The sequence below is a fragment of the Dermatophagoides pteronyssinus genome, unplaced genomic scaffold (assembly GCF_027571235.1).
Source record: "Dermatophagoides pteronyssinus isolate colony J.1.1.1.1 unplaced genomic scaffold, Derpt_VIB-CSIC_2022.12 sq0015, whole genome shotgun sequence".
NCBI classification, from domain to species: Eukaryota; Metazoa; Arthropoda; class Arachnida; order Sarcoptiformes; family Pyroglyphidae; genus Dermatophagoides; species Dermatophagoides pteronyssinus.
The window spans coordinates 1,142,618-1,155,804 of NW_027461539.1; the positions used below are offsets into that span (position 1 = coordinate 1,142,618).

The window sequence follows — 13,187 nt, forward strand, 5'->3', positions numbered from 1 at the left end:
AACACTTTATATTAGATCAGCACAGAATGCGCGACCCTGTTCGGAGTTGTTATCATAATCATTATTATTAATCGAACAAAAAAAAAAAAAAAAAATTACAAACCTGTTTGAAATTTTGTTGTGTTGCATCATCATCATCAATAGATCCATAATCGTAAGTTTGATTGGAATTGAGCTCTGAAGTTTCATCATCAACAAAAAAACGAGCCAAAATCATAAGTATTATCTCAGTACTTTGCTGGGAGTTCTCATAATCATCACTATCGATTTGTGCCAAAAAATTCAAACAATCCTGTGTATCATCATTATCAAGTTTCCACAAATTGCCCGTTCCAAATGTTTCACCATTTATGAAAGCGAATTTCTTCGCTTCGAAAAAAATAAATCTTCTTCCAATAAAATGGACCGAACAATATTTCAGATTCAAATTCAGGTTCATTGATTAGGATGACATCAGAATCTTCATCGATAAATTCATCGTTCCCTGTATTTGTTGTTGTTGTTGTGGACCGAGATTTCCGTCTGCCATTTCGAAAAAATGACGATAAAGAAAAAAGAAATTGACCTTTAAAGCGAATGACGGGTCACCAATTATGTCGGTACTAAAATCTAATTTCTAAAAATAATAAAAATAATAATGAAACGCAATTTGGTTTGAGTTTGAAAAAAACAACACTTTATTAGAGATCTGCACTTAATGCGCGACAATCATCGAATGACATGTATTCATGTTTGTGTGTGACAAATCCTGGCAAGCACGCGGCGGATAAGGATAAGCAATGTTGCGGTGCGCAAGCGTATGCTATGCGAATTGTTATTGTTTGGAAAAATTATCATTACGCCAACTAACGCAAATTCGATATCCGTTTTTGATCTTGATATTTCTCATAAGAATGAAGAATGTTCTTTGTGAATAAAGAAAAATTGATACAATTTTTATTTAAAAAATTAATAATTATAACATTAAAAAAAAATTCAATATAAAAAATTAAATTAAGTTAAATTAAGTTTGGCTAATCTTACTGGCATTCGGCCAGTTTTTTTTAAATTTCTAAGTTCCTTCAATGAAGGCATGCCGACTATTTTTTTCGGCGATTTTATTGGCCTTTCATTTGATGTCTGCTCCAAATTGGCAGCATTTTTGCTGCCAGTTACGTATTTTCTATCCGGGAATACCGGAATTTTTGGCAAATCGTGTAATTTCAATGTCAATATCGTGAAATAAATGACATTATTCACGAATATAGTTAAAAACATTAAAGATAAAATTATTTGAAATCGAGTCATTTTTTTGTAAAAATCCATTTTTTTTTGATGATGCTGATTGATTCGATTCGATATTAAAGCTTATTAATGTTTTTAATGTTTGGAGCGTATTAAAAATGGGTGATTTCAAATGTAAACAACAAGCTACAGTTATATACATTTTCGTTGAGCATTGTTAATATTGTTGTTTTTTTTCAATTTGTAATTTATTAAATCTATAACGATAATTTTATTGAATTTTGAAAAAAATTAATTAAATTTATTTTCGTTAAATGTCAATATTATTGCTTACTATATCGAATTATTTCCCCGAACAGAATTCGTATTATCACAATCGAATGGAATAATTTTTTTTAATTGTTAAAGAAAAATAGATAAAATTAAAATTATTTATAAAAATTATTTGTAAAATTTTTAAAAATTGAAAAATTCAATAAATAAATTAAATTAAATTAAGTTAAGCCGCTTATGTAGCGGCGGTAAAATTCCATTTGGCAATCTGCCAGTTTTTTAAAATTTCTAAATTCTATTAATGAAGGCATGCCAACTATTTTTGTCGGCGATTTGTTAGGCCTTTCATTTGACGCCTGCTCCAAATTGGCAGCATTTTTGCTGCCAATCATGTATACCGGTAATTCCGGATCTTTATCTAATTTAAATGTTAAAATAGAAAAATATATAACATTATTAACAAATATTATTAAAAACATTAAAGACAAAATTGTCTCGAATCTGTTCATTTTGAAAACCATGTTGATATATTGTTGTTGTTTATTGATTCTATAAGTTGATAATGTTATATATTACAATATTTGGAGCTTCAAACGATGATTTCAAATGTCACCAAGCAAGCTGCAGTTATATAAATTCTGTTCGGGGAAATCTTGTTGTTCCTGGTGTTAAACACCACGCTGTCCGGTTTATAACCTGTGGTGAAATTGCCTTTTCTTGAAATTAGCGACACCTGCTGTCTGTAGTAGAAGTCTATTTTTTCGACTATTTTTGTCGGAATAGCGCGATTCATGTTGAAATTCAAAAAAATTTTCCAAGCCGAATTTTCGTTTTCATGTGCATATTTGAAAATTTAAATAAACAATTTTCGTATTCTCATGTAAAAAATACCAAATTAATTTGATTTTGTTTGATTTTTGATCAAGAATATGAATAAATTAAAAATTATTTGAAAATTAAAACTAATTTTATTGGAACACAATGAAAATTTTAAAAATTTAAAGATTCAATATAAGATAATAATAAAAAATAAAATTTTGAAAAACGATAAACAATATAATTAGAAAATAAGGAAAAAAACGATAGAACACTCGCTTATGTTGAGGTTAATTGAATTTATTTCCGTTAGATGTCAACATGAACATGATTTTATACTATACTGTATATCGATGACTATCGATTAATTCGTTCATTACTAATTTGTTTGTACATGTGTGTGAAGAATCGAATTTTCAGTTTTTTTATTGTTCGAATATCGAAAATTTTGATTGTTTTCAAATTTCTAATTGTAAATTTTGTGAAATATGAATGGTGATTCAAAATTATCAAATGGACTTTCAAATGCTTTAATATGTTCCATTGATCAAAATGAAAATGATTCTACCGTAAAATCATTTAGACCATTAGAAAATATTATTAATGAAAGAATAAAAAATGCATTCATAACAAACAAAAATGATAATATCATCAATAATGACGCTGTTGATAATGATCATAATGTTGATGATGATGACCATGACCATGACATTGATGATGATGATTTTGAAGATGAAGAACAAGATGATGATGATATTCAAGTAATTCCATCATTGATAAAAGTATTAGAAAAACAACAACAACAACCGATAATGGAAATTTCATCATCACCGAATATAAATTTTAAAAAATGGGTCGATGCATTTAAAAAAGATTTGGAAAAATGTCAACCAACAACAGTAGTATCGGATGATTCATTTAATGATTATAGTTTTGATTTGGATTGTTCAAGTGATATTATTGCCAATGATAATGATAGAATTGTTGTTGGTAAAAATAATTTATCAATTTTTGATGATAAAAATCCATTACCACAGGATACAAGTGATAATTTTTCAACACTGCTTAATGAAAAACATCAACAAACCACAAGAAATAAACCACCCGTACAATCAACACCATTACCTGATATTCAACGTCGTCAACGTCAAATATTTAACAAAGTGGCATATCGATTATCATCTCCAGAATTATTGATCGATACAGATCAACCGATCATTAAAAAACCAAATGAATCTAATTTTGATGATGATATTGAATTTGATGAAATAATTACCGAACATCATTCACCTGAAAATGTTATTACCATCGAACAATCATCAAATAATCAATCATTAATCGAACATCAAACATTACGAATATCTTGTCCAAAATCATCATTATTATTATCTGATAATAATGGTTATAAATTATTATCATTGGAACAAATAATGGCTCAATTTGAATAATTTGTTGTTGTTGTAAATAAAATGTTTTTAAAAATGCTTTATTTCTTCAATGTTGTTGTCTCTCAATTAATAAAACAATTTACAAAATTTTTAAACTAGAATTCTTCTGCTGTTTCAGCGGAAGAAAAAATGCGAAATTCGCTGGCTAATTATGGAAAATAAATAATTTTTTTTTTTTTTGGTTGTAATAAAATTTTATTACGATTTTAAATTGGTTTTTTTAAAAAAAATAATTAAATAAGATTTATGATTCTATAATTGTTGATTCAATATTGGTAGCGATAATTCTATTTTTCGATATACAGTTTTGAATGAAATTTTTGGCAAGAGTGCAGTCTTCAACCAAATTGAATGAAATTTTTGGCAGGAGTGCAGTCTTCAACCAAATTGGTTCAGTGAATCAAAAGGTCTAAGCCTTTCATAAGATTCAACCAATAAAGTCTGTGTCAATTATTTATTTTTTGTCAATAGTGAAAATATTTACAATTTTCGTTTATCTTTGTTATCCTTAAAGTTAATTACTAAATTAACTTTTTTTTTTATTCGTCGATATAAATAACGACGAATATTATTAGACGATAACTTGATGTTTTTGAACGCTTAATCGGTTTATAAGTCTTACAGTTCCAACAACAAAATAAAAATTAACTATCAATGGCCGTTTAACTTGTTTTAAATAACAAACGTTATTACATTTGTTGAGAAGATATTTGAAAATTTTCTTTTCAAAACATTGTTAAACTTGATGATTTCGGACGTTTAATCGGTTTAAAACTATGGCAATTCCAACAACAAAATAATAACGAATACCACGGCCGTTTAGCTTGTTTTAAATAACTGACGTTATTGCATTTGTTGATCGTCTTTTATCTTTTATTGTAGTTATTTCGTATGGTAGAGTTGTTTAGGTGATTTTAAATGAAGCCAAATAACTGCAATTATATACATTTTCAAATGGTATTGTTGATGTATATATTTTTCTAAATTTAATAATCATTATTAATCAAAAAAAAAAATTTGAAAATTTTAACATTAAATTTATTTGCGCTAGATGTCGACACATTGATGGAAATGACTATCGATTAATTCGTTCATCACTATAATTTGATTACAACGATTTGAACAACAAACATAGCATGTAAATAATCTTATTAACAAGCGCGCTTTAAAATACCTTGGACCCCTTGAAAAAAAAATCATTATTAACACGTGATGAAAAACGTAATTGAAAAAAAATAAACAAACTTTATTAAAGTTTTTAAATTGTAAAATTTATTTATTTATTTATTTAGTTATTATTAAATTCCATTTTATCCTTATACAGATAATAATAATAATAATAATAATAATAATTTTTTCTTAAAAATAATAATGAAATACACATTAATGAACAATGTCAATGAAGAAGAAGAAGAGAAAATGTAATATGTAATGTGAGTGTCTGAATTTTAAAAACTTTTCTTTAATGGAAAAAAAATGATGACAAAATGCTCGTTTGATTGATGATTTGATTGGATGATGATAAAAATAATAAAATGAAGGGAGGATTGGGGCATTATGAATCGAATTGGAATTTATTTGCTCATAATGATGATGATGATGATGTGGATATGGATGAATTATTTTCTTTTTCAAATTGAATGAATTTTGTTGATTAATTAACTAAAAATGGTGGTAGAAAAAAATGGCCAAAAAAATGTGGATTCAAGATTCGGTAATTTGTTTGTGCATGTGTGTGAAGAATCGAATTTTCAGTTTTTTTTATTGTTCGAATATCTGATTGTTTTCAAATTTCTAATTGTAAATTTTGTGAAATATGAATGGTGATTCAAAATTATCAAATGGACTTTCAAATGCTTTAATATGTTCCATTGATCAAAATGAAAATGATTCTACCGTAAAATCATTTAGACCATTAGAAAATATTATTAATGAAAGAATAAAAAATGCATTCATAACAAACAAAATGATAATATCATCAATAATGACGCTGTTGATAATGATCATAATGTTGATGATGATGACCATGACCATGACATTGATGATGATGATTTTGAAGATGAAGAACAAGATGATGATGATATTCAAGTAATTCCATCATTGATAAAAGTATTAGAAAAACAACAACAACAACCAATAATGGAAATTTCATCATCACCGAATATAAATTTTAAAAAATGGGTCGATGCATTTAAAAAAGATTTGGAAAAATGTCAACCAACAACAGTAGTATCGGATGATTCATTTAATGATTATAGTTTTGATTTGGATTGTTCAAGTGATATTATTGCCAATGATAATGATAGAATTGTTGTTGGTAAAAATAATTTATCAATTTTTGATGATAAAAATCCATTACCACAGGATACAAGTGATAATTTTTCAACGCTGTTAACTGAAAAAAATCAACAAATCAAACGAAATAAACCACCTGTACAATCAACACCTTTACCTGATATTCAACGTCGTCGTCAAATATTTAACAAAGTGGCATATCGATTATCATCACCAGATTTATTAGTCGATACTGATCAACCGATCATTAAAAAACCAAATGAATCTAATTTCGATGATGATATTGAATTTGATGAAATAATTACCGAACATCATTCACCTGAAAATGTTATTACCATCGAACAATCATCAAATAATCAATCATTAATCGAACATCAAACATTACGAATATCTTGTCCAAAATCATCATTATTATTATCTGATAATAATGGTTATAAATTATTATCATTGGAACAAATAATTGCCCAATTTGAATGACCAACTTCAATGTCAATTAATAAAACAATTTACAAAATTTTTAAACCAGAATTCTTCTGCTGTTTCAGCGGAAGATAATGCGAAATTCGCTGGCTAATTATGGAAAAAAATGAATAATTTTTTTTTTTTGGTTGTAATAAAATTTTATTACGATTTTACAATTTTAAATTGGTTTTAAAAAAATAATTAAATAAGATTTATGATTCTATAATTGTTGATTCAATATTGGTAGCGATAATTCTATTTTTCGATATACAGTTTTGAATGAAATTTTTGGCAGGACTGCAGTCTTCAACCAAATTGAATGAAATTTTTGGCAGGAGTGCAGTCTTCAACCAAATTGGTTTAGTGAATCAAAAGGTCTAAGCCTTTCATAAGATTCAACCAATAAAGTCTGTGTCAATTATTTATTTTTTGTCAATAGTGAAAATATTTACAATTTTCGTTTATCTTTGTTATCCTTAAAGTTAATTACTAAATTAACTTTTTTTTTTATTCGTCGATATAAATAACGACGAATATTATTAGACGATAACTTGATGTTTTTGAACGCTTAATCGGTTTATAAGTCTTACAGTTCCAACAACAAAATAATAACGAATACCACGGCCGTTTAGCTTGTTTTAAATAACAAACGTTATTACATTTGTTGAGAAGATATTTGAAAATTTTCTTTTCAAAACATTGTTAAACTTGATGATTTCGGACGTTTAATCGGTTGAAAACTATGGCAATTCCAACAACAAAATAATAACGAATACCACGGCCGTTTAGCTTGTTTTAAATAACAAACGTTATTGCATTTGTTGATCGTCTTTTATCTTTTATTGTAGTTATTTCGTATGGTAGAGTTGTTTAGGTGATTTTAAATGAAGCCAAATAACTGCAATTATATACATTTTCAAATGGTATTGTTGATGTATATATTTTTCTAAATTTAATAATCATTATTAATCAAAAAAAAAAATTTGAAAATTTTAACATTAAATTTATTTGCGCTAGATGTCGACACATTGATGGAAATGACTATCGATTAATTCGTTCATCACTATAATTTGATTACAACGATTTGAACAACAAACATAGCATGTAAATAATCTTATTAACAAGCGCGCTTTAAAATACCTTGGACCCCTTGAAAAAAAAATCATTATTAACACGTGATGAAAAACGTAATTGAAAAAAATAAACAAACTTTATTTAAAGTTTTTAAATTGTAAAATTTATTTATTTATTTATTTAGTTATTATTAAATTCCATCAAACGTACATGCGAAAGTGTGATGATTGATCGCAGAGTGAATCACGGAGAAGAAGTGTACTTCGACGAAGTAATTGAAGCAGCGACAACCATCGAAGATCACCATCAACAAATAAATCAATAAACTTGTCCTTTTTATTTAAATACGATGTAAATTAAATATTTTTATTAAATTCCATTTTATCCTTATACAGATAATAATAATAATAATAATAATAATTTTTTCTTAAAAATAATAATGAAATACACATTAATGAACAATGTCAATGAAGAAGAAGAAGAGAAAATGTAATGTAATGTGAGTGTCTGAATTTTAAAAACTTTTCTTTAATGAAAAAAAATGATGACAAAATGCTCGTTTGATTGATTTGATTGGATGATGATAAAAATAATAAAATGAAGGGAGGATTGGGGCATTATGAATCGAATTGGAATTTATTTGGTCATAATGATGATGATGATGATGTGGATATGGATGAATTATTTTCTTTTTCAAATTGAATGAATTTTGTTGATTAATTAACTAAAAATGGTGGTAGAAAAAAATGGCCAAAAAAATGTGGATTCAAGATTCGGTTTTTTTTCAATATTCATAATCTAATGATTGCTTAATTGATCAGTCAATGGTGATTGTTGTTCAGTTTGATTATTATCATCGTAATTGAATTCGATTCCAAGATTTTGATGAATAATTCTATCATCAACAATATCTTGTGGATTAAACCATTGTTTAATAATATCAACTAAACTTGTTGTAACTTTATCAGCAACTTCAATTTCATCAGATGATGGTTGTATTGGTTCATTTGTTTGTTTTAAACGTTTTTGTTGTATTTCTTCCAAATTTTCTAAAAGTTGTTTTGTTTCTTTCAAACGTTTTTGTAAAAGATCTTCTTTTTCCGATTCTTCCGAATTTTCATCAATATTATCCACACTACACAAATCCAAATCCATATCTGTTATTGATTCAGTTGGTGGTGTATTTGGTGGTGGTTGATAATCACCATTCGATACAATCGATAATAATGAATCAACATAAGATTTCATTAAATATTCACCATCATTTGCAATACGTTCAATTTCTTCATTATGTTTTGTTTGTTCAAATTTATCAAATGTATTAAATAATAATAATGTATCATTATGATTTATTGTTGATTGATCAGAATTCATATAAGGTAGATGACTAATAAATGAATTTTTTAATAATTCATCCGTATAATTATATGGATAAATACGTTCCATTTCAGATATTTGATATATTGGTAATGATGTTGTTCCTTCATTTAAATGTGTACCAGTTAAATGACCTAATGTTATTATTTGATGATCATTATCATTTGATTGATCATTAGTAATACGATTATCAATAATGAATGGTAATGTTGTTGTACCATCTTCATTTTGACGATTAAAAATAATATTTTTATTCTTTTCTGGACGTAAAAGTGTTAATTCGGGAATTTCTACAGCAGTAGTAGAATTGGTGGTGGCAGAAGAAGATTGTTGTTGTTGAAGTTTTTGTTGATGTTCCTGTAAAATTTGTTGTGGTGTTTGTTCTATTAACTCTTTAGTATCATTGAAACAATCAGTAAATCCATTTTTATAATCAACATTTAACATTGGTTCACATTTTGTATCATTCAATAATGATTGTAATGTTAATGTTTCTGGAAATTTTTTTACATTTGCAGATGAAATGCCATTTGTTATGATTGATGATGTTGATGTTGTTGTTGTCGTCGTATTTGTTCCATTCAATTTATTCAATGAAATTTTATTCGGATTATCCATACCTAAATCCGATATTGTTAATGGTGGAAATTGTTTTAATTGTTCAGCTAATTGATCACGTGCAAATATACGTGTTTTAGCAAAATACCATAAACGTGATGCTTGACAATAATGCATTCCTGAATGACGATAATATCGGATAGCATTTTCACATAATAATCTTACATCATATTTTAATTCAGCAACTGATTGATAAATATTATGTTCAATTTTTTTTCTTATTGTATTAAAATCCATTGGATGTTTTACAATTTGTGAATAACCAGGTGTTAATGAATCAATTACAGGCCATGCAAATAATTTCTGTGGATCTTTCATTTCAAGACGTTTCAATAAGGATAGTAGAAAATTTTGAAATACAATTTGATTTGATGATGATGATGATTTTCGAAATTTTGTTAATGAATTTTTCATTTTTTCACACCTTCTTAAATGTTCATATAGATTATTTGAATCACAACGAACATAACCTTTTTGTAATAATTGCCGATAAACTGATGATGTTGATTTTAATTTTCGATGTATATCTTTATTATTATTATTTTCCGATGATTTCAAATCAAAAAATGCAGATTGTTGTGAATCATCACCACCACTATTATTCATTTGACCACCATTATTTAATTCACCAATCATTTCATCACCATCATCAGGTACAAGTGCTGATATATCTAATTTTGAACATGAATCAACATCAATCAAATCGACTGATGAAAATATTGAATCTTGATTCATTGATAATATAACATCATCATCTTCTTCATCATTATCCTCATCATTATCATCAATCATTTCAACTGATTCTTGATGTTGAATAGTTTTATCAGTTTGTTCAGGAAAAACGATAGAATTTTCTTTGAATGAATGTCCATCCGATAATTCCATACAATCACTATTATTATTATTAACTGTTTGATCATCAACATTCGATAAAGAATTCTTAATAATATTATTAGATGAGGTTGTTGTTGTTGTTGGCAAAGAATCGGTGATTTGTAACGTTTTTTCATTTTCATTATTATTATTATTTACATTTTTTACATTGTTGACAAAATCGTTAACAATAGAGGTGTTGTTGTTATTATTACTACTACTACTACTACTGCTGCTATTATTTAATTCTTTACTTTGGTCGATTGAATTTGTTTGTGATTGATGATCATTATGATTAGTATTATCTAGAATAGAATTTGATGATGTTAAATCATGATTATTATTATTATTATGATTATGATGGTGATGGTGGTGATGATGGTGATGGTGATGATGTTTCTTTTTCTTCTTTTTTGCTTTACGATTATTATTATTAATACGATCAATTTGTTGAAAATCAACATTATGATGAAATGCATCACTATTTAATGGTAATAATTCTGGTGGTGTTAATGATGATGATGATGATGGTGAATTATTATCACCACCAATAGAAAATATTCTTGAATCTTTTGAAATATCATTATTAATAACAACATGATTATTATCAGTATTATTATTCTGATTATTAAGAAAAGATGTTGCTGTATTTGTTGATGATGCAGGTGAATATGAACCAGCATGGCCAACTTTTAATACAATTTTTAATGGTTTAGTTGGTGATGATAATGATGATGATGATGTTGCTATTTCCATTGGTAATTGTTGTCCATTTACAATAGTTGCTGCTGCTGGTGATAATGATGATGTATCAACACTCAATGGATTATCAATAAATACAGAATTATTATTTTCAATCATCGTTGTTGCTGATGATGATGATGATTTTGATGAATTTTTAAGTCTTTTATGTTTCGTAACCAAAATAAGATCAGCGGAAGAATTATTATTATTATTATAATTATTAATAACAGCACCACCACTATTGGTAGAGGATGATGTTGTTGTTGATGAGGATTCAAATCTTTCGGTCATTTTCATTGTCAACACTATACTAAAATTTAAAAAAATCGAATGTAATTACTATTTTGGAGATTTACAACTTTAAAAATACCTTTCTTTTCCTGAATAATTAATAGCAACCTGGAGAGAAGAAAAAAGGAAGACCAAAAATTTTATTTCAAAACATGAAAAAATCGGTTATTCTCGATGATCAAATGACATTTTTTGCTGGTGTGTATTGCATTTTTCTTGTTTTTCACACGTTTTTCGTTGTCTTGTTGTTGTTGTTAAGGATCTTTAACAGTCACAATAAATGTCTTCTGTCAAAAAAAAATAATGGTTTATATGACGGATTGATTTGCTCGATGATATCAACAAAATGATAACTTGGATTCAATGGATTTTCATCAAAACACAAACACAAAAATATATTTTGGCTTCTCTCTTTTCTTTCAATTTAGCAGCAACAGAAAAGCAGCAGAGGTAGACGATGATTAAAATACTTAAATGAATTAATAATACTTTCTTTTTGTTTTGTTTTTTGGAAGTCTTTTTTGAGTATGATTCAATGATGATCAACCACCAGTAGCATCAAAAAAATATCAAGGAAGAATTTTCATATAAAGACCATCAGGCCACCACCATAAGACATCGAAACAGAACAAAAATCTTCATTCACATCAGAGCAGGATTAAGTATTTATTATCGTCGTCGTTGTCGTTGGTGATGAGGATGTCAATCAAAAAACCAAGCGCGCCAAAAAAAAGACGACTGATATCTTTTTTGTTGATAAAATCAAAATCAAAATCAAATATGATTCGATGTGTCTTTCACTATATATATTGATAGACGACGCACACACACATGCGATCTTTGAAATGTTTTTATTAAAGGTTTTTTTCAGTCTAATGCGATGCGATCATCAAAAAAACGCATGGAACCAAGGGTAAAGGTTACAACAACATTGTTGTGTAACACACACACTTTTTGCATAGGAATGAGAGAGAGAAACGATGAAACCCACCAAAAAAACGAATCCAATTCAACACACACCACAGGTTTCGTTGTTGTTTTCTTTTTTTTTACAAGATAGTGGCGGTCGCTGGCTTATATCATCGAACAAAAATCCCCTATTTTTTCGTTTTGATCGATGTAAAAAAAAGAACCAAGAAGCAAGAAAAAAAAAAGGAGCAAACTCGAGTCACAATGAGCTCATTATACACAGGCAGACAGAGAAGAAGAAAGGGGATTTGATAGATATACAAACAAACACAACACAAAACATTCCACACTTTCACACACACACACACACCACTCATTCACTTTTTTTTCTTCGGATGTTAAAAAAAGCCAGGAGCGAAATACATTGGGAGAAAAAAGCATTGAAAATTATTATCATCAAAACACACACACATTTAGTGTAATCCGTGTAAAAAAAAGAAAGAAAAAAAAAGAAAAACAAGTATTAAAAATGTGAATCTCATTTGAGTAAACGACGACGACGACGATGATGACAATCGTACAACGATCCTTGATTCGAAGGAATCCTATTGTTCATACACACACACGCTATATACATAGCTGCTACCACTCTACTCGATCAACCATAGTAGTGGCAGTAGTTTTTTTCTTGTTCTTTGTTTTTTTTTTTGTGGAGCTAAATGACTTTATTCATAAAAGACGTATTTGAATGTTTTTTGATAAAAACTTTTTTTTTTTTTTTTG

The 13,187-nt window shown here is 27.4% G+C and overlaps 1 protein-coding gene across 2 annotated transcripts; it reads right to left on the reverse strand.

Moving 5' to 3' along the window:
- Positions 1-7,792: 7,792 nt before the first annotated feature.
- LOC113794244 (uncharacterized) lies at positions 7,793-13,001 on the reverse strand. Of its 2 annotated transcripts, none has more exons than XM_075822058.1 (2): positions 11,575-13,001; positions 7,793-11,509 (listed from the first exon to the last, which is right to left on the reverse strand). In XM_075822058.1, the coding sequence occupies exon 2, from the start codon at positions 11,499-11,501 to the stop codon at positions 8,391-8,393; it is 3,111 nt and encodes a 1,036-aa protein (XP_075678173.1). In that variant the 5' UTR covers positions 11,502-11,509; positions 11,575-13,001; the 3' UTR covers positions 7,793-8,390. The 2 variants fall into 2 exon arrangements, with proteins under 2 accessions (XP_075678173.1, XP_075678172.1); XM_075822057.1 differs by having other exon boundaries at positions 7,793-11,514.
- Between the last annotated feature and the right edge of the window lie 186 nt (positions 13,002-13,187).

Bases quoted from the DNA above. Each gene is read 5' to 3' on its own strand.
- LOC113794244 (XM_075822058.1), bottom strand. From the start codon at position 11,501: ATGAAAATGACCGAAAGATTTGAATCCTCATCAACAACAACATCATCC.